At 37.8% G+C, this 21282-nt stretch overlaps 1 protein-coding gene and 1 long non-coding RNA gene across 14 annotated transcripts in view; one reads left to right on the top strand and one right to left on the bottom strand.

Annotated features, from left to right (window-relative positions):
* The window catches only part of PDHX (pyruvate dehydrogenase complex component X), a 72303-nt gene extending 53694 nt beyond the window's left edge, over nt 1-18609 (top strand). For 2 of the 10 annotated variants that reach the window (XM_029957302.1, XM_029957303.1), the window contains exons 8-12: nt 4499-4557; nt 8024-8182; nt 12845-12909; nt 15773-15979; nt 17193-18168. In XM_029957302.1, coding sequence (XP_029813162.1) covers nt 4499-4557; nt 8024-8182; nt 12845-12909; nt 15773-15979; nt 17193-17517 — 815 coding nt within the window. In that variant the 3' untranslated portion in view covers nt 17518-18168. Of the gene's footprint in view, nt 1-4498; nt 4558-8023; nt 8215-12844; nt 12910-15772; nt 16803-16921; nt 17090-17192; nt 18169-18590 lie in introns of those variants that run through there. The other 8 variants (XR_003915418.1, XM_029957304.1, XR_003915420.1 and 5 more) reach the window with 8 other exon arrangements.
* The window catches only part of LOC115306760, a 58696-nt gene continuing 40238 nt past the window's right edge, over nt 2825-21282 (bottom strand). For 3 of the 4 annotated variants that reach the window (XR_003915426.1, XR_003915429.1, XR_003915431.1), the window contains one exon: nt 2825-3205. This is a non-coding gene — a long non-coding RNA (uncharacterized LOC115306760). Of the gene's footprint in view, nt 3206-5586; nt 5659-21282 lie in introns of those variants that run through there. The other variant, XR_003915427.1, reaches the window with a different exon arrangement.

Here is a 21282-nt window from a genome sequence, read left to right as displayed (position 1 = left end):
CAGACAGCATATAATTTTTTTATGTTTTTATTTAGTCCTATACTCTGTCTTTTAATTAAGGTGTTTGGATCATTTACATTTAGTCATTTTGTCCTTTGTTTTTCCTTTGTACTATTTTCCTCTGTACCATTTTGTCCTTTGTTCTTATTTGTCCTGTCTCTTCTTTCTTTTCCTAGTTTTTGGCCTTTTCTTTTTTTTTGGTTAGTTGCTTTTTAATTTTTTAATTCCATTTTATTTCTGTTTTACATGGTAGTTTCCTTAAGGTTTATGGTATAATTCTTCAGCTCCTCACAGTCTACCTTTTATCACACCGCTTCATGTGTAACTTAAGAACTTTACATCAGTGTATTACATTATCTCCTTTCTATCCTTTGTGCTATTATCATCATGTTTTATTTCCACATGTGTACGCACTAGCATATATGTCTGCAAATCAGTTATGTTTTAAAGAGTTTTAAAGATGCGGAAAAAAAGTCGTTTTAGTATTTGCCCCCCCCTTTTTTTTTTTTACCATTTTTTGGCCTTCTTCATTTCTGTATATAGGGTTATATACACTGTTATATACAGTGTTGTCTGGTATTTACTTCCACCTAAAGACTTTCTTTTAATATGTCTTGTAGTATAGGTTGGCTGACAATAAATTCTCTGCTTTTCTCTGAAAAAGTCTGTTTCTCCTTCATTTATTTCCCTTTCTTTGATTATTAATTATGGTAAAGTATATATAACATAAAATTTGCCATTTAAACATTTTTAAGTGAGCAGCTTAGGGATCATACTACTTCCACATTGCTGTGCAGCAATGACCACCATTCATCCACGAATCTCTGCATTGTGCAGAACTGAAGTTCTACCCATTAAAACAGTACCTTCCTCTTTTCGTCTCCTCCCGGCCTCTAGCAGCCAGCACTCTGTCTCTATGGATGTGACTATTCTCAAGTACCTCTAACGAGTGGGATCATATAGTGCTTGTCTTTTTGTGCCTGGCTTATTTCACTTCGTGTACTGTTCTGAAAGTTCATCCATGTTATAGTATGCGTAAGGATTTCCTTCCTTTTCAAGGCTGAATAATATTGCATTGTATGTATTCACCGTATTTTTTTATTTATTTGTCAGTAGACATTTGGGTTACTTCCACCTTTTGACTGTTGTGAACATGGGGGTATGCCTATCTCTCTATGTGCCTGCTTTCACATCTCTTAGGTCTGTCCCCAGAAATATTACTGCTGGATCATATGGTAATTCTATTTTTAATATTTTGAGGAGCTGCCATGCTGTTTCCCACTGTGACTGCACCATTTTGCATTCCTGTTGCGTGTGCCCAAGGGTTCCAGTTTCTCCACATCCTTGCCAACACTTGTAGGCAAACATCCTGATGGGTGTGTCTCCTTCATTTCTGGTATTTCTGCTGGGTGTAGTTTTGAGTAAAAGGATTTTGGTTTCAGTACTTTCAATAAAAGATCCCATTCCATTAACTTCCGACTTGCCAAATATCTGCTGCCATTCATAATCTCTGTTCCCCACTATAATGATGTCTCCCCCCGATTGTCTTCAAGATTCTCTCCATCAGCAATTTGATTATTCTATGCCTTAGGCCTTTTTTATGCTGTATTTATCCCATTTGGGTTTCTCTCAGCTTCTTGGATTTGTGGTTTGTTGTCTTTCATTAATTTTGGAAAACTCCCAGCCATTATATTTCACTATATGTTCTGCTTCAGGTGTTTTCTCTTTGGAACTCTGATTATAAATGTTCAACTGTTTGAGTTGTCTGAAGTTCTTAGATCCCCATTCTTTTCTTTGTGTTTTCATTTGGATAATTTTTGTTGCTCTAGCTTCAATGTCACTGACTCTCTTCTTGGCTATGTTTAGTCTGTGAGTCTTAACCAAAAAAAAAAAACTTTGATAGCATGTACCACCACCCCTCCCCCCGAGATGTCCAGTTGAATATTGTTTTATAGTTTCCATCTGTCTGCTGATATCCCCCTCTGTTCGTGTACATTGTCCTGGACTTTGTCCTGTGCTTCCCCGTATCCTGACAGCGGTTAATCATTCCGTGTGTTCTTCCTTCCTCAGAAGGGAGCCATCACCTTTGACGTTCAGTTCACTTGTTTGTCTTGTAACCTTGGCTCTGTAAAGGACTCAAGAAAAGTTATGATTTTGTAACTTCTGCTTTTCTTCTGCCCTGTTAGGGTGTGAAAAACATTCTCTTTTGGCTTTCTACATCTCAAGTGACAACAGAACTGATATTTCAGTTTAAATACACACTTTGCAGACTTCATATGAAGACAGCCTGGCATTTTTTAAAAGCTCAAGGAAGTAAATGGAAAGCTACTTCAGAGAAAATTACCAGTATTAAAAAAGTTAACCCTGGAATCTCTCTTTATAGGTTTTAAGTGTACTTGCTAAGTTATGATATAGAGATCTTTAGGGGAATAATTTTCCTTGTTTCTTCCTTTCATGAGGCAGGAAACAATACTCTTTCAGTGGAGGGATAGAGTAGTTTAGTATCTTTTCATGGTCCCAGGTTTGGTATGTCTTTATAATTAGTAATTTTCTGGGGCGGGGGTGGAGGCTCTTCATTATTATCTCCAGTCCTCTTTCTTATGTAGTTAAAATAATTCACTCTATAAGCATGTCTGTACTGTTTTATAGTGATATGCAAATGAAAATGTTTGATATTCTCTCACAAGCTATTTCTTATTCTACCCAATCAATGTCACCAACAGTCTCCTTTCTATATATTTGAAATTTTCCATAATAAAGAGTTAAAAATAAAAGAACTTGAAAAAAAATCTCCTTTGCACTTTTTTTGATTTTTAAGGCCAAAGAGAAATGTCATGTGAGAGACTGGACATACAGGTCTGGAGCTCCTGATGCATTGGGATTAGTGGTAGCATTTGGAGGAATTGTCATCGTATGAACGGTATCAAAGTCATGGAGCAGAAAGTTCTTGCCTGGAAAGATCCCACTATTGAGAGGAAGTGATGGAAAGTGAGTAGGTGGTAAAGTGTAGAAGGAAACACAGGCGAGTGCAGTGACACAGAAGCCAGTAAGGGACAGTTTTGCAAGATGAAGAAAGTGATCAGTTCAGGAGTCTAAATGTTGGAGGACAGTGAGAGCATAGAATTTAGGTGAGCGCCGTGGACTCCGGCGGTAGAGAGGACATCAACAGCTGGTGGATGGTTTGGGAAGTCTTCACTGTGGATACCTGTGGATAGAAGATAAAGGGAGAAGGTGGTTGAGGGAGCCAGGAAAAGTCAGCATGATGAGTTTATAAGATATGTCCACATACTGGAATTTATGCAGACCAAGTCTTTTGAATGCTGTTATCATTAAAATTATCTAAGCACTGGAAATCATCTCACATTTTTACTCATAAAGGGGCTTAAAACAAGAGAACAAATATTTATGTCTCTGGTAATCTCAGTTAAAAGAGCCATGATTTGGATGAGCAGGTGACTCTTACCATGACAGTTTGGCAGTATTTGGGTTTATGGTAATTCATCTAATGTCTCTCTGAAATCTCCAGCATGCCTTGGGATTGAGCTATTATTCATGTAAAATTCCATGATACTATAGTAACGGGATTTGTATATCTTGCCACATAACATTGACTAGATCTTGATCTTAAACTCTTTGTCTAGAAGCTATTGCAATAGAGAATCAAGTGTAGTTTACATTTTTCAATACTTCCCACCAGGAAAAGCAAAAGTATAAATCGAATGCTTTAGTTATGATCAGCTCTGTGGGAAGGGAAGAGACCTTAGCTTTATCTTGAAATCATTATGCATACTGGAAGGAAATTGATTCAAATGCAATGACCATAAAACTAGACAGAAAACCTCATTTCGTTCATTGCACCAGGATCTGCTCCAACATTGCTTCATCTTTGGCCTTTGCTATATCCTGTTTGTTAAGTTAAAAAGCAGCTCAGTGGTCTTAAATTTTTTTGGTGTCCATTAGTAAGAAATTTCTTTCTCTAAAGATATATAGATAGATAGATAGATAGATAGATAGATAGATAGATAGATAGATAGATAGATAGAGGTATCTTTATAGTGACTCTGTTACTGCTGTTCTAGTAAACTCAGTTATTATAAAGCTCATGCAGAGTGAAGATATTTGAAAAGGATTAGAGAAAAAAATGAATCATCCAGATGGTTATATAGAGAGACTATTTGTGTTTTTAGAGACATAGGAGTTGTTTCTTTTCTTTCTAATTATGGTTGTAATGTATCCTTCAAGCTCTTATATGTTATATCTAAGCAATTTAAAAGAATTGTAATCAAGTCCCAGAAGTGATCATTTACATGTATGGCTAATATTATTTGTCCAGGACCTCATATAAGTTTTTCTAATCAGGGAAATTTTACTGACTAAGCAAATAAGACCTTATAATATTTTTCATTACCATTTGTCAATGAGTAAGCTTGCAATCATAATGGTCAATGTTAAAGTTTCATTATGAATGCTAATTTTGATATGCTTGTTTTTCTTTCAGATGACATTAAAGTATCAGTAAATGATTTTATCATCAAGGCAGCAGCTGTTACCCTTAAAGTAAGTAGCAGACCCCAAATAATTTTGGCTAAAATAGTCTCATGTTGGGGCACCTGGTGGCTCACGTGGTTGAGCATCCGACTTTGGCTCAGGTTATAATCTCATGGCTTTGTGAGTTCGAGCCCATCATCGGCCTCTGTGCTGACAGCTCAGAGCCTGGAGCCTGCTTCAGGTGTTGTATCTCCCTCTTTCTCTCTCTCTCTGCCTCTCCCTCACTCATGCTCTTTCTCTCTATCTCTCAAAAATTAATAAACATTTAAAATTTAAATAGTCTCATGTCTTGGGATTGTTATATGATAAACAGAACTGTCATTTTTAAGTCAAAAAATTTTATAAATTAATTGCTAAAAATATATCATTAGTTTCACCCCCTCAGTTATACAGATGAAACAGAATCAGTGGGGCTAATCATAGCAGAAAAAAGACCATGCAGCAAATACGAATTGACCCCTATAGTGTGCTGAGTGTGTTGTAGGCATTAGAGACACAATAGTGAACAAAAGCCTACATCCTTTGTGCTCTCCTGGGGTTTCTACTTTAGGGGGAAGAGACTGGTATTGGTCAGGTAGTGGAAGTATTGAGGAGCAAGGGAAAGCAGAGTAGGGGTGTCATTGTGCGCAGTTAGGCAAGAAAGGCCTCTCTGGCAGGGTGATAACTGAGTCACAGCCTGCAGAAGAGGGTGCGAGCCGCACATATCCCTGGTGGAAGAGTGCTCCAGGCAGAGGGAACTGCGCACACAACTGCTGGGAGAAGCGAGTGCTGCCTTTCAGACGTGGCACCGGGGACAACGTGTGCCTCGGGGAGAGAAGGGAGGAGATGAGACTGCACAGATGATGTTAAAAGAGGAAGGAGTTGAGAGAGCCCCCAAGCAGGGGAAGCCTTGTTGGCCGTGGAAAGGACTAGGGATTTTATTATCAAGGGGAAGGAAGCCTTTGGAGGGGATTGAGAGAGGACTGACATCCTACTTCACCTTTACAAAGAAGGAGTGACTGTTCTGGTGGCTTGAGGAGTACAGCCTGTGGAGAGGCCGGGGGAGCGCCGCTTTCCTGGGAGGCTGTGGACCGTGACAATGGCGTGGACTCAGGGCAGCCGGGAGGACGGCTAGGGTGAAGGCGAGATTTGGGATACATTTCAGAGTACAGCCAGCGTGGGGTGTGGAAGGACGAGGACTTTGGCCCAAGCAGTGGGAGGAATGGAGCTTTCCGCGGATGGGGATTGGGAACGTGGGAGGGGAGCAGGTTTGAGGTAGGAGTTCTAGAGTTGGATTTGGACATAACTCAGTTTGAGAAGCCAAGTGGTGTCCACTGGAGGGGCCCGGAAGGCAGGTGATTGGTGGGGGTGTCTGGCTGGACTCATAGATTGGAAACCCAGACTTCCTGCTTTCCTGCTCTGCACCATTTTCTGTCCTGCTTTTCTTTCTATAACTAGGCTGTTTTTCTGGATTGTCGTGGATTAAGTGCTGTACTTAAAGTATGCTTATAAGGAATGTATTTTTATTTCTTGAACAATACAGAAATAGAGAATTTTAAAGTCATGCCTTTTCTTAGCCACTCATATCTAAGTGTTCATATGACTTTTGTCTTTTGACCAAATAATATTTTAAATTGTATTAGTGGTTTTCTAATTATGAATCATTCTTGTCCTCCTTAAGTGACTCTCAAGTGGTCATTACATTTCATTTCATAATTTTGTATCAGGAACTGTGATTGTAATTTAAATTTTGTGCTACTTTTATCAAGCTTTTTTAAAATCAGTGGCTTCTTAAAATGAATTTGGATCCTTTTTCTCTTTCCTTTCTCTGTGCTTATTTCATTATTATAAAGATTTTTATTTTTTTGAAGCTTAACAGAATTCGCCAATAAAAATATCTGAGCCTAGTTCTGTTTTGAGGAGGTAGCCTTGATGACCCTCTCATTTCCCCCCACAGTTATTGAGCTGTTTAATTTTCAGCTTTTTCTTGAATCACTTTTTGAAACTTTTATATTCCCAGAAAATCACTAATTTCGTCTGGATTCCCAAACTTACTAGCCTAGAGTTATTTAAATCTTCTTCTAGTATCATAATGTCCTCAAGGTTGGCATTATTCTAAGCCTTCTCTTGCTGTTATTATTGTATATTTGTGTTCTCACTCCTTTTATATCATTTCTGTATGTATTCCATCATTTCCTTAGCTGTAGAGTAGAATTAGATTAGACTTCGGTTGAAAACATTTTGTCAGAAAATGTGAAATAATTATTATAATTATAAATACAAACAAGAAAGTTTAAGGGTATGAATTTTTCTTTGCCAACAACTGAGACCATGCCCCCCAGGCTTTTGTTACATTGCTTCCTAATTACATTTCTTTTGCCAGATATTCCCTACTTGGGGGGGTTGGGACTTCACCATTGTCTTATTTTGACAAACAAGTGTTGATTACTTTGAATAAACAAGCAGAGCAGTGAGAGTGAACCTAGCAGGGTGGGGAGAAGCACAGTGGGAAATGCCTCTTTGGGGAGGGCTCAGAAGTACACTTAGGTAGGCTGTTACCAAAGCAAAGAATGTTTGGGAAGAGAAATTCGTTTGTGATTTCTGTTTTTCACCATCACTTTCTCTGATTTTTGGCAATGGTTTCAGTATACACGGACTCCTGGCATTTAGCCATTTCCCCTGCTCTTTTCATGTTCCCTGTAAGTATACAAAACACATGCATGCCTGTACACAGTATCTGTCATATGTTTATGACACCTGGGAAATCTCTGTTAAATACGAAGTCACTTATTAAGGGCCGGACGATATCCACCAGAGCTGTGCTAGAAAATTGCGCGTTCAGGGGCGCCTGTGTGGCTCAGTTGGCTAAGCCTCCGGCTTTAGCTCAGGTCATGATCTCACATTCATGGGTTCGAGCCTCGCATCAGGCTCTGTGCTGACAGCTCAGAGCCTGGACCCTGCTTCCAATTCTGAGTCTCCCTCTCTCTCTGCTCTTCCCCCGCTCACTCTCTGTGTCTCTCTCTCTCAAAATAAAATAAAACATTAAAAAAAAAATTTTTTTTTAAATTGTGCTTTCTACATGCCGCAGGAATTATGTGGCTGAATGTTGCTGCCTGCTCTCCCCTCTCCTCCTCAAGGCCATGTCGGTCACTGTATGAGACAGGAAGTAGGGCAAGTGCTAAATGCTGCTTGGTAATCAGGTTTAAGAAAGGGAGAACTTGTTTTTAGCTGTGATTTATTATAAAGAGATCAAAACATGTCCATCCGTGTTTCCTCAAGCTTGTTTCAAAAAAGATGGCATGTTTATTCTTCCCAAACATAGATGACACTTAACACTGAGATCCAAATCATTGTTTCAAACCAAATCTTCACTTATTTGCTCTGTCTACCTCTATTCCCATTCAAAAATGCAGAATAATTTTAATTATTTTTCTGTAACCACCTTGGTCTAAAGCTGCTTTTTTAGTGACATGTCTTTTCTCTTTCTGTTTCGTAGCAAATGCCAGACGTTAATGTAAGCTGGGACGGAGATGGCCCAAAGCAACTGCCCTTCATTGACATTTCAGTGGCTGTGGCAACAGATAAGGGTCTCATTACACCAATCATAAAGGATGCCGCTGCTAAGGGTATTCGGGAAATTGCTGACTCTGTAAAGGTGTGTCTCGGGAAATACGGTGCTTTCAAAATGTTAGTATTTACTCTCTGGTAAAGTCTTGACATGATCTGGTCACACGTGATAGAGATAGATATGTTTTAGTATTTTCAGCTGACTGTCAATTGTGTATGAACGTTTTTAAGGTTTTATCTAGGTAGAACCCATTTTAAGAAATTAAATATTCAGAAATTCAGAAACAACATATAGATAGATAGGACCTACTATATTCAAGTTAATACTTTATTTCCCAAAGTCTAGAATTCCACTCTAAAAATGATATTTTAGATAGTTTTTTAAATCTATTTTTAAAAATTTTTTATTTATTTTTGAGACAGAGAGGCAGAGCGCAAGTAGAGGAGGGGATTTTAGATAGTTTCAAAGTCACAGGTGAAACTGTATTTCTTTGAAGGTAGTGGATAGATCTCACTGTTCAGTGTTTTATTCTTAAAAGCTAATTTTATTAATTTCCTCTGTAGAATTGAGACCACTAAATGTCCTTAATTATCCAGAAGCAAAAGGACTGGATTTTTCCCGAGTGTCTTTAAAAGCAGTTTTTATAGCTCCAGTAGGAATGCGTGTGATTTCCCCCAAAATGTCCATTGACCAGCATAGGAACTCAGGCAGTAGATCAGCTTTGACAGACTGTATAATTTTCAGAGGTATTTTTTGACAAAAGTATTACAACTCTTATAGTGTTAGAATAGAACATTGCAGACTCATTTAGATAAATGATTCTTTTCTTTTTTTCATTTACCAAAGACCAATTGTATATCTAGTGGACTTACTTGCCCAAAATACATGAACACAAGCTAATCTGCTTTTTTAAAAAAATTTTTGTAGGGGGTGGGCACCTGGGTAGCTCAGTCGGTTAAGCGTCCAGCTTTGGCTCAGGTCATGATCTCATGGTTCATGGGTTCAAGTTCCACACCAGGCTCTGTGCTGACAGCTAGCTCAGAGCCTGGAGCCTGCTTCAGATTCTGTGTCTCCCTTTCTCTCTGACCCTTCCCTGCTCGCGCTGTCTCTCTCTGTCTCTCAAAAATAAATAAAAAAACAAAAAAAATTTAATCCACTTTTTAAAAGCATACTTTTGGAATCTTTAAGTTAGATATAGTTAAGGGTAACCTTAGTGGAATGAACACTTTTAGCTCTTTCTTTGCTTCTCTTTGAAAAGATTAGCAGAATATGTTTGTATAGGTAAAAATGCAACTGCTTTTCTTAATTAAGGGGTGATTTAATTAGGACAGTTCAGAAGTCAAAGTAATAAATGTTGGTTTACTAAGATAGTTGTGTGCCTTTTATTCATCAAAAGTATTCAACAACAATGAGAATACATGTATTATTAGTGTTTTTGTGAAATTCAAATGAGATTAAATTTAACTATAGAGTTAGAATTTTTGTATTTTTACATATCTTTCTTATTTTTAATATTTCTGTATTTTTTCTATATTAAATTTTAAAAATTAAGCATCATAGGAAGGTCTCTTTGCTTTGAACCTATTTGCTAATTTTACTGTGATAATACATAGTTCTTAAAGCAGCTTTGTGAGCATTCCCTGTTTCTTATGTCCTGGAAGAAGCTAAGCTGAGGCGGTAAGGAAGCAGCGTGAACAGCCTCTCGGCAATGGGAAGGGCAGCCTTGACCCTTTGGAATGTTCCAGGGTCTCTGTGATAGTCCACGAGGTTTTCCTGTAATTCCCGGCCCCCTGTAAGGTTTAGTGTGCTCTGGCTACCCCTCTGCTTCCCATGCTCCCTGCTTGTCTCTCCTGCCCTGCTGTCTGTGATCGCTGTTCCACTCTCTCTTATTCTTAGGATGTATGAGACACCAGGCTAAGCACTTTATTTAATTCTGTTAGCTCAGTATCATAGTTGAAACCTTAATTTCCCCATTTTGAAATTGAAGACATGGAGTTTTAGTGCTGTTACGAAATGTGCCCAAGGTGATAATGCATCTAGAAAGCAGGAGAAGTGAGGGTTTATTTAAATCCAGGCATCTATCAATTCCCGTGCCATTGTCTTTGGCCTCTGGTGGCTTCCATTGCTAAAGCAGCTTCCTGACTTTGCCCTGTTTTACTGTGTTCATGCAGTTGATCATTCTTTGAGATCACCTCCTTAATTTATTTGTTGATCCTTCTCTCTTCCTTCCTGTCGGATGCTTACAGTCTTGTTCTTGTCATATATCCAGTTCTAGAAGAGTGCATGGAGATAGTAGGTGCTCAGTGAATTTATTTGCTTAATTTTCAATAAGAACTTTTATTGAAATTAACTTTTCAAGGAGTTTGTGGGTCTCTGGATCTCCATCTGTGGACCCAGTTAAGAATACCTGCACTAAGGTTTTACTACTTGACCCTCACTAACCTTCAGGATGTCATTGTGTGGTGCTAAAGTCATGCCTTTGTTAAGTTCAAGTTTATATTCCCTAAATAAATATAGTAACAAGCCTTAGATCCCATGCTTCATTAATTATAACATTTTAAAAGACAGAGGCAAAGTTTTCCTCAGGTTACACAGTACGTTTTTTTAAATGAGTTAGTAAGGAATGTGACTATTTTAAAAGTATTTGCTAGTTCTCTTATATTACATCCTTTCAGCTAGAGGCTTCCAGTACCATGTGCTTTGATTTTAAATCCACATTGCTGGGAAATCCTAGTGAGAATTAGGAACTTTAAAACCAGTCATCCTCCTCAGAATTATTCTTATTATGCCAGGCTTTTAGAGTCCATCGGTAGGAATATCCTGCTGGTATGTTTAGGGTCTACAGAGATTTTTTTTTTTTTTAAGCATATTATGTGGGCTTGCAATCCAATTTTTAAAGTGAATATGTGTTTTGTTTGTTTTAGCCTGGTAAATCATCAGTATCGTTGAGATCATCTACCTTTAAAGAAATGCCTTTCAATAAATAAATATGTAAATAAATACATACATGCATACATTCATACCTTTCAAAGTTCATGATACATGCCTCTTTAAATCATGTGAACAGTTACATCACTTAAGGCAGAAAAAGCACATTTGTAGATTGTCCTATTTCTGATTAGTCCAAGGACCATACAAGTCTAAGTTCATCTTTTCAGTTTTCATTTTGGATCCAAGTAGTTTTCTAAATAACTGCATCCAACTAGTATAAATAAATATGTAGTCAGCTCGGTTGTAAGTTGCAGTGATATGTGGAGATCATTTTTAGACTTTTAAAGAATGTTTTATTTTTCAAAAATTAAGTCATCTATGGTGACTATAATTGTACTTATGTTAGGTCCATAGTACAGAAAATTAAGTAAACCCCAGATTTATTTTATCTCCCCAGATGACAATACCTTCATTTTTCTCCTTCTTCCCCTCATAAATTAGTTCACTATTAATTTTTCATACATAATGACTCAACCTCTATTTCTTTATTTTTAAAACATTAAAACACAAAAATTAACATTAGGATAGTTAATTGCAAGGGCAAGTAAAGGAATATTTAACTACTTTCTTTTTTTTTTTTAATGTTTATTATTCTGAGAGAAAGAAAAAGAAAGGGAGGGACAGAGAGAAGGAGAGAGAGAGAATCCCAAGTAGGTTTGGCACTGTTAACATAGAGCCTGACACGGGACTCGAACCCACAAACCTTGAGATCATGACCTGAGCCAAAATCAAGTTGAATGCTCAATCATTAGCCATCCAGGCGCCTCCAAACTACTTTTCTTAGGTCATTCTCAGAGTGTCATCTGTCTTTTCCTCTGTCAGTTTTTAATAATCTGTTTTGCCGAGAATGATATGAAATTACTATGTTCTTATAATCCTCGTAAATTGGACTAGCTCATTCAGGAAATGCTTCAGCTGTAGATCAAGAACCCAAAAAATGTTTATGTTCTAGGACTTTGTAATTTCACTTCTGAAAATTTATATGGAAAAATTGAAACCAGTGACCCAAATTAAAACACTGGGCGCATGACTGAATTGTGGCAGATGGAGTCTTTAGAATGTTAAACAGACATTAAAAAATCATTTATAAAGACTAAACACAGAAGATGCTTATAATATTGAGAGTGAAATATAAAATTCAACTTTTTTTGCAACTGTCTGAAGTGAAAGATAAGCATATGTTACAGTTTTATTAAAAAAAGAAGCAAGCACTGTAAGATGAAAACTAGCATGTGGCTGTGTGATTGTTGCCATTAGACAATTTATTTAAAAGCCACATGGGTCGGCAAGAATGGCCTCTTCTAATATTTTGTCTTATAAAAAATCTTTATAGGCAGAATAGTTTTACTGTATTTTTAAGAAAACATGCTGCATAGTAAGGGTATATGGGGTAATTCTAATACTGGAAGACTTTGTAAAGGGAAGTAATTTTTGTAGAGTTTCAGTTCAAATCTTTAGCTTCTTAGATGATCTGTGTTCTAACTTGTTCATGTTCAAATTGTATTAGAGAAAATGATGTGTGTGTATATAGGTGTATATATATGTATATATATGTATTTACATACATATGTGGGGGGGTGTGTGTGTATAGATGTACATAGATGTATATAGATGTACATATATGTCTTATAAAGTCAGTGAAGGCACATCAGCAGTGAGCATGGACCCCAGACAAATACTATAAGGGGCAAAATCAGCTGCGTAACGTGATGTTGGTTGTCATGCTCTATTGTCATACTCTGTATTTTTCTTTTTCAGACTTTATCAAAGAAAGCGAGAGATGGAAAACTGTTACCTGAAGAATACCAAGGTGGATCTTTTAGGTAAAATTTAAACTCTGAATTATCAGTAGCATCAAACAGACAACCAGACCTAGAAGTCTGTGTCAGCCCTTTTCTTTCTGAAGCATTTTTTTTTACTTTAAGCAAAATATTGAGGCTGGTAGGAGCCTGCTAGTGTTAGCTAGTTAACCTATTCATTTGCTCTCGGAATGACATGTAGGTTCTGAAACTAAAAAAAATATGTTTACAGAGACGCCTGGGTGGCTCAGTTGGTTAAGCGTCCAACTTCGGCCCAGATCATGATCTCATAGTTAGTGGGTTCAAGCCCCACATTGGGCTCTCTACTGATAGCTCAGAGCCTGGAGACGACTCTAGATTCTGCGTCTCCCTCTGTCTCCGGCCCTCTCCCACTCGTGCTCTGTCTCTCAAAAATAAACAGTAAAATATATTATATTTATAAATATAATAGCTTTATAAACCTCAAGTTATTTTTGTTGTTTTCTATTCGTGATCTCTTTTAAGATACTTCAGGGGAAAATATTAATATTTCAATCCTTTAGATATTATCAGTGATTTAAAGTGTCACTTTCATACAGTGTGTAGTATACCGAGTATAGTGTGAATGTTTCAAAAATGGAAGAACACAGGTTTCAGTGTAACCAACCAAAGCAAGCTGTAGACCATTACCAGCATCCCAGAAACTTCCCTCTACCCCTTCGTAATTATTCCCCTGGCAAAGGTAACCACCATTCTGAAAATTATTGCCATAGATTTGTTTTGCTACCGTTGTTTGGTCTTTATGTAAATAATATGCATTCCTCAGTGTCTGACTTCTTTCACTCAACATTAATGTCTGTGAGATTACCGTGTTGCAATGTGAAGTAGTTACTTCTTTAGTTTTGCAGCATAGGGTATTTTGTAGTGTATTGTATAAATGTGCCAGTATCTGCTTTTTACTCTTGGGCACATGTTGTTTACGGTTTGGTGCTGTTACCGATAATGGTGCCCTGACTATTCTGATCAGTGCTTTACAGTGAATATATTTGTTGCATAGACCTGAAAGTGGAACTCCAGAATTAAAAGCTTTAATGGATTCTGCCAGTTTTCCAAAACAGTTGTACAAATTTATACTTCCAGTAACAGTGTGTGAGGATTCTTGTCGCTTCATATTGTCACCAACCCTTAGTAATGTTAGGTTTTAAATTGTAACAGTTCTTGAGGTATATAGTGGTACTCTTTGGGGCCAAGCAAATTAATGCTGCTGAATACGATTTTCATTTATCTTTCAGCCTTTTGGGTATCTGGTAACATACCAGATAAAGTAGCTGTTGATATCTTATGTCCATTTTTAAAAATGACCTGGGGAAGGCTCTTAGTCCCAGATACACAAACCTTTATATAGGATACATATTATTTCAAATATCTTCTCCCACTCTGTCCCTTGCCTCTGGGACTTTTTTCACAGTATTTTTAATGAACACAAGTTGTGAATTTTAATGAAATTTTATTTTTTAGTTTTTTGTTTTGTTTTGGTGTTTTTACAGCTTATACTGTTTGTTTTCTGTTTGGAAGTACTGCCTATCCCAGAATTACTAAGTTATTTTCCTATGTTATTTTCTAGAAGTTTTACAACTTTTCACATGTAGATCACAGTGCATCTGAAATTAGATTTTGTATATGATTTGATATGGATGTTAATACATGTGGATATTAATTACATTGACCCAGCCTCATTTGTTGAAGAGCTGACTCCTTTTCCATGGCACTGAGAAAGTGACCATGTATGTGTTTTTGTCTGTTCTATGTTGTCTCTTCAGTTGGCCTGTGTGTTCATCCCTTGCTGGGTACCACCAAGCTATAACCTTTGATACCTGGTAAAGAAGTCTTTAATTTTGTTCACCCTCAAAAGTGTCTTCGTGGCTCTTTATATTCCCAAGTAAATCTCAGAATCAGCTTATCACTTTTTATATACATTGCACATGCATACAAACCTTGCTGGGGTTTTGGTTGGGATGGCTTTAGATCTTTTGATCAGTTTGAGAAGAGTTGACATCTTTCCAGCATTGAATCTTCCAGGCAGTGAACATGGTATAAAACCATTGTTTATTCAGTTCTTTGGTTTTTTTCAGTTCTGTTTTATACTCTTCTATATAGAGGTCTTATTAGATGTATTTCTTAATATCTGTTTCTTGCTACTATTGTAAATGGTATTGTTTTTAAATTTTATTTTTAACTACAGCAACCTGTACATAGATATAAAATGAATTTTTACATTGGCCTTTTTATCTGGTGTTTTAGCTAAATTCACTTATGTATCCTACTGTTTTATCTGTAGAGGCTTAGATTTTTCTGTGTACACAATCAATTCATCTGTGAATAATGACTGTTTTCTTTTTTTCTGTTTTTTAAAAGTTTATTTTGAGAGAGAGAGTGCGAGCAAGTGAGGGGCAGAGAGAGAGGAAGAGAGGAAATCTCAAGCAGGCTCTGTGCTGCCAACACAGAGCCCAGTGTAGGGCTCAGTCCCACAAACCGTGAGTCATGACCTAAGCTAAAACCAGTAGACACTTAACTGACTGAGCCACCCAGATGCCCCATGACTATTTTATTTCTTTTTTCCAGTCCTCCTTATACCTCGTCATTTCTTTTTCTTGTCATATTCCACTGCCAGGGATTTCCAATTCAATGCTGAATGAATGTTTTATTAGACATACTATTTATATATGTGTTGATATTTGTTTTTGGATACTTTTGTAAATGGAATCTTTGTCTTTGTCTTTGGTCTTTGAGTAACCTGGTATAAAGTTCTGTATCAGTTTTTTGGTAAAGGAAAACATAGGCTTCCAGGAAAGGGTTCTTTTCTTTGACTGAGGACATGTCACCTTCAGAGATTTTTGTTTCCCCCTAGTATTTCCAACTTGGGCATGTTTGGCATTGACGAATTCACTGCAGTGATCAACCCTCCTCAGGCCTGCATTCTGGCTGTTGGGAGATTCCGACCTGTGCTCAAGCTCACGCAGGACGAAGAGGGGAATGACAGGCTGCAGCAGCACCAGCTCATAACGGTCACCATGTCAAGTGACAGCCGAGTGGTGGATGATGAACTGGCTACCAGGTTTCTTGAAAGTTTTAAAGCAAACCTAGAGAACCCTATCCGACTGGCCTAGTTCTCCAAGAAGTTGGTCTTTGGCTTAGTTCATCGGGTAGCTGTTACTAGAACCTACACTGTTACACTGTTAGAAAACAATTAGGTTTATAAACGCGAAGTGGATGAGTTGTTTATTATTTAAAGTGAACGAGTTTGGCCCGAGTTGTTTTCATTTTCAGTTTGGGTTTGATGTTATAGAAATAAATAACAAACTGTAACTAGTAAAAGAAAGAGAACACTTGGTTAGTCAGGTTCATTTTTAACCTCTGGTGCTGTCCTCAAGTGAAATGTAAATTAAAGTGTTTGGCTCATGTGAGCATTATAGACTATTTGAGAATGTATGATAATTGTAAAATGGAAAAATTGTTAGAACTAATTATGTTGAAATTGGAAGTGATCTTCTAAGAGAAGCCCATAAATTTAAGCAGCGGGACCTCACTTTTTATAAGCACTGCTCTAGATATACTTGAACAATTTAATATGTACAGAAGTTTATTCTGGATAATAGTAAGGATCACATTGTATTAGGGGTTGTGGCAACATTATTGAATTTTTTTATGTATATAAAGCCATAGGTTTTAGAGTGGTTTCTGCCAGTCTTATTTTTCACTTCTATGACACTGTGAACTTCTATAGAGGAAGAATCAAAAAGTCAAAAATAAGAGAGCGAGACCAAAACATATGTTTTCAGTAATGTTGTAGTTAAAATACCTAAACTTTCTGAAATAAACTGTTCACCTTCATATTAAGTTGGAATATATTAAAATAAATTATCCTATTTCCTACCAAACATTTTAAATTAGTGTTAATTTAAACACAGAATGTTGTTTTTAGTGCATTTTAATCAAGTTTGGATTGTGCAATAAAATGTGAGAAAATATAAAAACTTCTTTATTTTTTAAATGTTAGGACACAGCCATTTAGCAAACCCTTGAAGTTGGATAGCAATTTGCCTGGGACAGCTTATAAGGAATTCTACAGGAGGAAAGAAAGAGTTTAAACTGGATCCAACATTAGGGAAACAACGGATATTATGGGATGTAAAAGAGAGAGAGAGTAGAAGGGAGATCTTATGAGGTAGGAGGAACTCTCCTTTTTATTCTATGACTAGTATGAACTTTTTTACTGAATATTGTAAAAAAGAAGAACTTGTTTCTCTCTTTTAACAACTGCACCACAGTCAGCACGGAACCGTCCTGAAATCGGGTGCTCATTTAAATACCCAGTCCCGAAAGGCTCGCAGTAGCGGCTGCTGCCCGGCGTCCCCGGAAGACACGCCCGTGGCAGCGGGCTCACCACGCAGCTCCCGCGGAACAGCTCCTGAGGCCGGTGGAGCCCCAGCATGTCCGCGGTCAGCAATATGCTTAAACCAGTTACTCAGTTCTAACAGGCTGTGTTTTCAAAGTAGTCTTAAAAACCTTTGTCACATTAACAGTTTCATTAAAATTGTCACCAAGTGCTTTTTTCAAAATAACTTTCATAAGTTATGTTACTTTCAGTTTTAACTGGAATTATTTGGTTTTCCCTCATTTTTTATCTGAGGAATAGAACTTGAGACAGCCACAACTAAGTGTGGCTTGGAGCGGCTTCCACAGAGCGACTGGCACACACGGTAGAGCCTCTCTGTCCCCTGCAGGGAGACGGGCGCTCAGCGCCACCACTGCCAGCCGCGGAGAGTGGTGAACTGCACAACAGAAATGCCCTGCACGCTTGAGACGTTTTGATTTTTCATGGGTTCGCCTCTCAGCTTTTGGTACAAATTCATTCTGACTGGAAGCATTTTCTCAAATATTTACACTGAGTATGTAAGGAAATTGGCCATAACACTGATCTGAGAAAGAAATACTGTGAACACAGTAATGTGGTTTGGCTTATTCTAGAGAATGAGCTCTAGGTTGCATGAGGAGGCTCCCGCCTCCAGTTTTTATATAGATATATAAATGCGTTTATACACACACACACATGTAAACATATATGTGTTTATTTTTTATGTATATTATTTATGTATACTTTGTGTATATAATAGGTGTTTGTAGTACTGATAGGTGTCACACTGAGAGGATATAAAAATTAAATTTTATATCTGGTCATCTTTTTTCTCATTTAATCTGGAAAATTAGTAAAATGTGGGAAAGACTTCTAAGGAAAAGGCAACACATATTTCAGTTAACACTTGGGCATGAAAATAAATACCAGTGAATGTTAGCATTTATAAGTCAAATGGCCCTGCTTCTCTGATTGCAGTTTATAGGTGACATTTCCAGAGTTTGTTCACTCCTTTGTTTGAAACATTTACTAAGAGATTTATGGGCACTAGTACAGCGATCTTATATATAGTGTCAAGTGGAACTTTTATTTTGAAATATTTTTCTTCTTTGCATTTTGGACTTAATTTCACATTAAATTGTTTAGGCCAGCCATTCAGGCATTTCTAACCATTTAACTGAAAGATAGGTGGTGCTGTGAGTTAATGGATTATAGTTAGAGGGTGGAAAAAAAGGAAAATGGCATTTAAATCTTTGTGTTCAAGGCAACGGTATCCTCATTACACATTGCTTCATGATGGTCTTTGTCTCAGGTGACGTGAAGAAGTAAAAGAACCAAGTATGTTGCAGGTAAGAATTAACTGCTAATTTAAATATGGCCTTATTCATGAGAAACTTCTGTTAATTTTTCAGTCACCAGAAGTAACTGCACAAAACTGCTGTAAGGTTAGGCTGGCCGGTCACAACAGGGAGAGGACAGCAGTCCCCAGGAACCATCTGGAAGCTTGTGCATTAATGAAAGAGTGCATTAACCAGACTCTGCACTAGGTCAGGGGACTTTAGAGAAGGGAGGAAGTGAAGAATAGTGTACATGTAACTTGCTATGGTCTGTTATAAATATTTGGAGTGGACGTGTGTGCTGTCAGATAATGCGGCAACAGTATTGTAATTTCCCGGTCCAAAACACGGTTCTCCAGAGCCCACATCACCGGTATCCAAAAGATTGTTATTTACAGCAAATGATATATTTCAGAAGACATTTAAACTTTTTGTAAATGGAAAAAGCAGCGGTCTTCCAATAACATAATTTTAAATAGTTTTGTGGACTTATAAAGTTTACATTCTAGTGTTTCCATTGGTTGCAGCAGATGGGAACAAACACTGGGTCAGAGGAAAGGCTTGGTTTGTCTGGACTTGTGATATTGAATGAAACTTTAAAGGCATAAAGCTGTGTTCTGAAAGATGATTAGCCTCTGTTAGTAGCAGTCTTATTTTTTTGATATATGAAAAGCTTACTTTCACATTTTATCACTCATCTGTATTTTTTGCAACAAGTCCAAGCAGCCTTTTCTTCCTAGGAAAGCAGATAACTTTTAAACCTCTAACTTAACCTCTACTACACATGATATATACAATGAAAGGAAACGTGGGCTTTTATTAAAAGTTGAGAAATTACGGGGTGCCTGGGTGGCTTAGTCGGTTGAGCATCCGGCTTCGGCTCAGGTCATGATCTCACAGTTCATGGGTTCGAGCCCTGCATTGGGCTCCGTGCTGACAGCTCAGAGCCTGGAGCCTGCTTCGGATTCTGTGTCTCCCTCTCTCTCTGACCCTCCCCTGCTCGCGCTGCCTCTCTCTTTCTCTCAAAAATAAATAAAAAGCAGTAAAAATTTTTTAAGTTGAAAAATTATTCACAAAATCACTAATTAGTCATGACTTGCCTTTATTCACACCAGAAATAATTTGTTTTCTGAAATTCCTTCGTTTATGAAATCTTTTATTACCCCATCACTTAAAAATAGATCTTTTTTTGATACTGTTGAGATCAAATGAGATATTAGTTATAGGACTTCATAAAGCATAAAGTATCATATACACGTAAATTGTCAAAATGTCAATCATATAAATTGCACTTATTCTACTTCTTTCTAGTGGCTCATCAGCAGCCTGTTTGGTAAAGAGTGGCAATTGTCAGGGAACTATAGGAGAGCACTCAATAAGTTACTGTCCTTCTCAACAGAACAGCTCTTTAGTACATACTTTGTGCTCCAAATATTAAACCAAGAATATTTTAGCCTGGGTTCAACTTGATCTAAAAATTATTTTGCTCTTGGTAAAAACTTTATTTTTCTGTGCCTCAGTATTCTTAACCTATAAAAACAAATCAGGGAACAGAAGGGAAAAATAATCGTGGTGATGGTGGTTGCTAGTCTTATTTAATCTTCTCAATTCCATAAGGTGGGTAGAGCCTACTTTAACGCATCATTGTGAGTCAGGGTAATTAATGAAACAAACTCAAGAGATGATGTAATTTGGCCAGAGGCACATGGCTCACGTACCACAACTGGGATTTGAACCCAGATCAGTGCAGCTCCCAAATTGAAGCTCACCACAGTGCAAGTTGTACTAGTGCTGAGAGAGTTGGGTGTCACACACAGCACCTCCTACTTGGAGTAACTGAAGGTCCTGCTCCTCAGTGGTAACACTGATATGTTCGCTACATGACCACTCTTAAATCAGTTCGTATTTTTTCTGTAATAGTTCTCCTTGTGTCCTTCTGGTAATTGTATGCAGAGAGTGCTGAAGGATTTTCGTTTTCATTATGGACACTCCCTGTTAACTGGAAGTGCTGAAGTTAAGTGCTATAACTTCTCCCTCTGAATGGAAGGCTTATAAAAATATCAACTTAAGAAATGAGGGGCTTAGTTTCTCTAAGGATACAAATATGATATACTCTACATTTAAAAAAATTTTTTTTAATGTTTTTATTTATTTTTGAGAGAGAGAGAGACAGAGCATGAGCAGGGGAGGGTCAGAGAGAGAGGGAGACACAGAATCAGAAGCAGGCTCCAGGCTCTGAGCTAGCTGTCAGCACAGAGCCCGACATGGGGCTCAAACCCACGAACCGTGAGATCATGACCTGAGCTGAAGTGGATGCTCAATCAACTGAGCCACCCAGGCGCCCCTATACTCCACATTTAATAAATACCTGAGAATCTGGTCCAAGTTCAGAAGTGAAAGTAGCTATTCCCAATTTTTCCTTTGCAGGCTCCAGACTTCTGTGGACAACCAGTGTCAGTCAAGGTCTAATCTTGTATACTGACCTTGTTAGTCAGGGACCACTGGTTGCAGTTCACCGTCTGGGAGAGTTCATTGGGTTGTCGAGGCAAGATCTGTCCATCAGGGGAAACAGGAAGCGGCTCTCCAGGGCACAGGTGAGCCTCAGGCACTGGGCTGGTGCACTGAGAGGGCTCAGGGTGCCACGGCGGGTGGGAGGCCTGGAGCACA

The sequence above is a fragment of the Suricata suricatta genome, chromosome 11 (genome assembly GCF_006229205.1).
Source record: "Suricata suricatta isolate VVHF042 chromosome 11, meerkat_22Aug2017_6uvM2_HiC, whole genome shotgun sequence".
NCBI classification, from domain to species: Eukaryota; Metazoa; Chordata; class Mammalia; order Carnivora; family Herpestidae; genus Suricata; species Suricata suricatta.
This window is presented reverse-complemented; position numbering and strand designations above follow the sequence as displayed.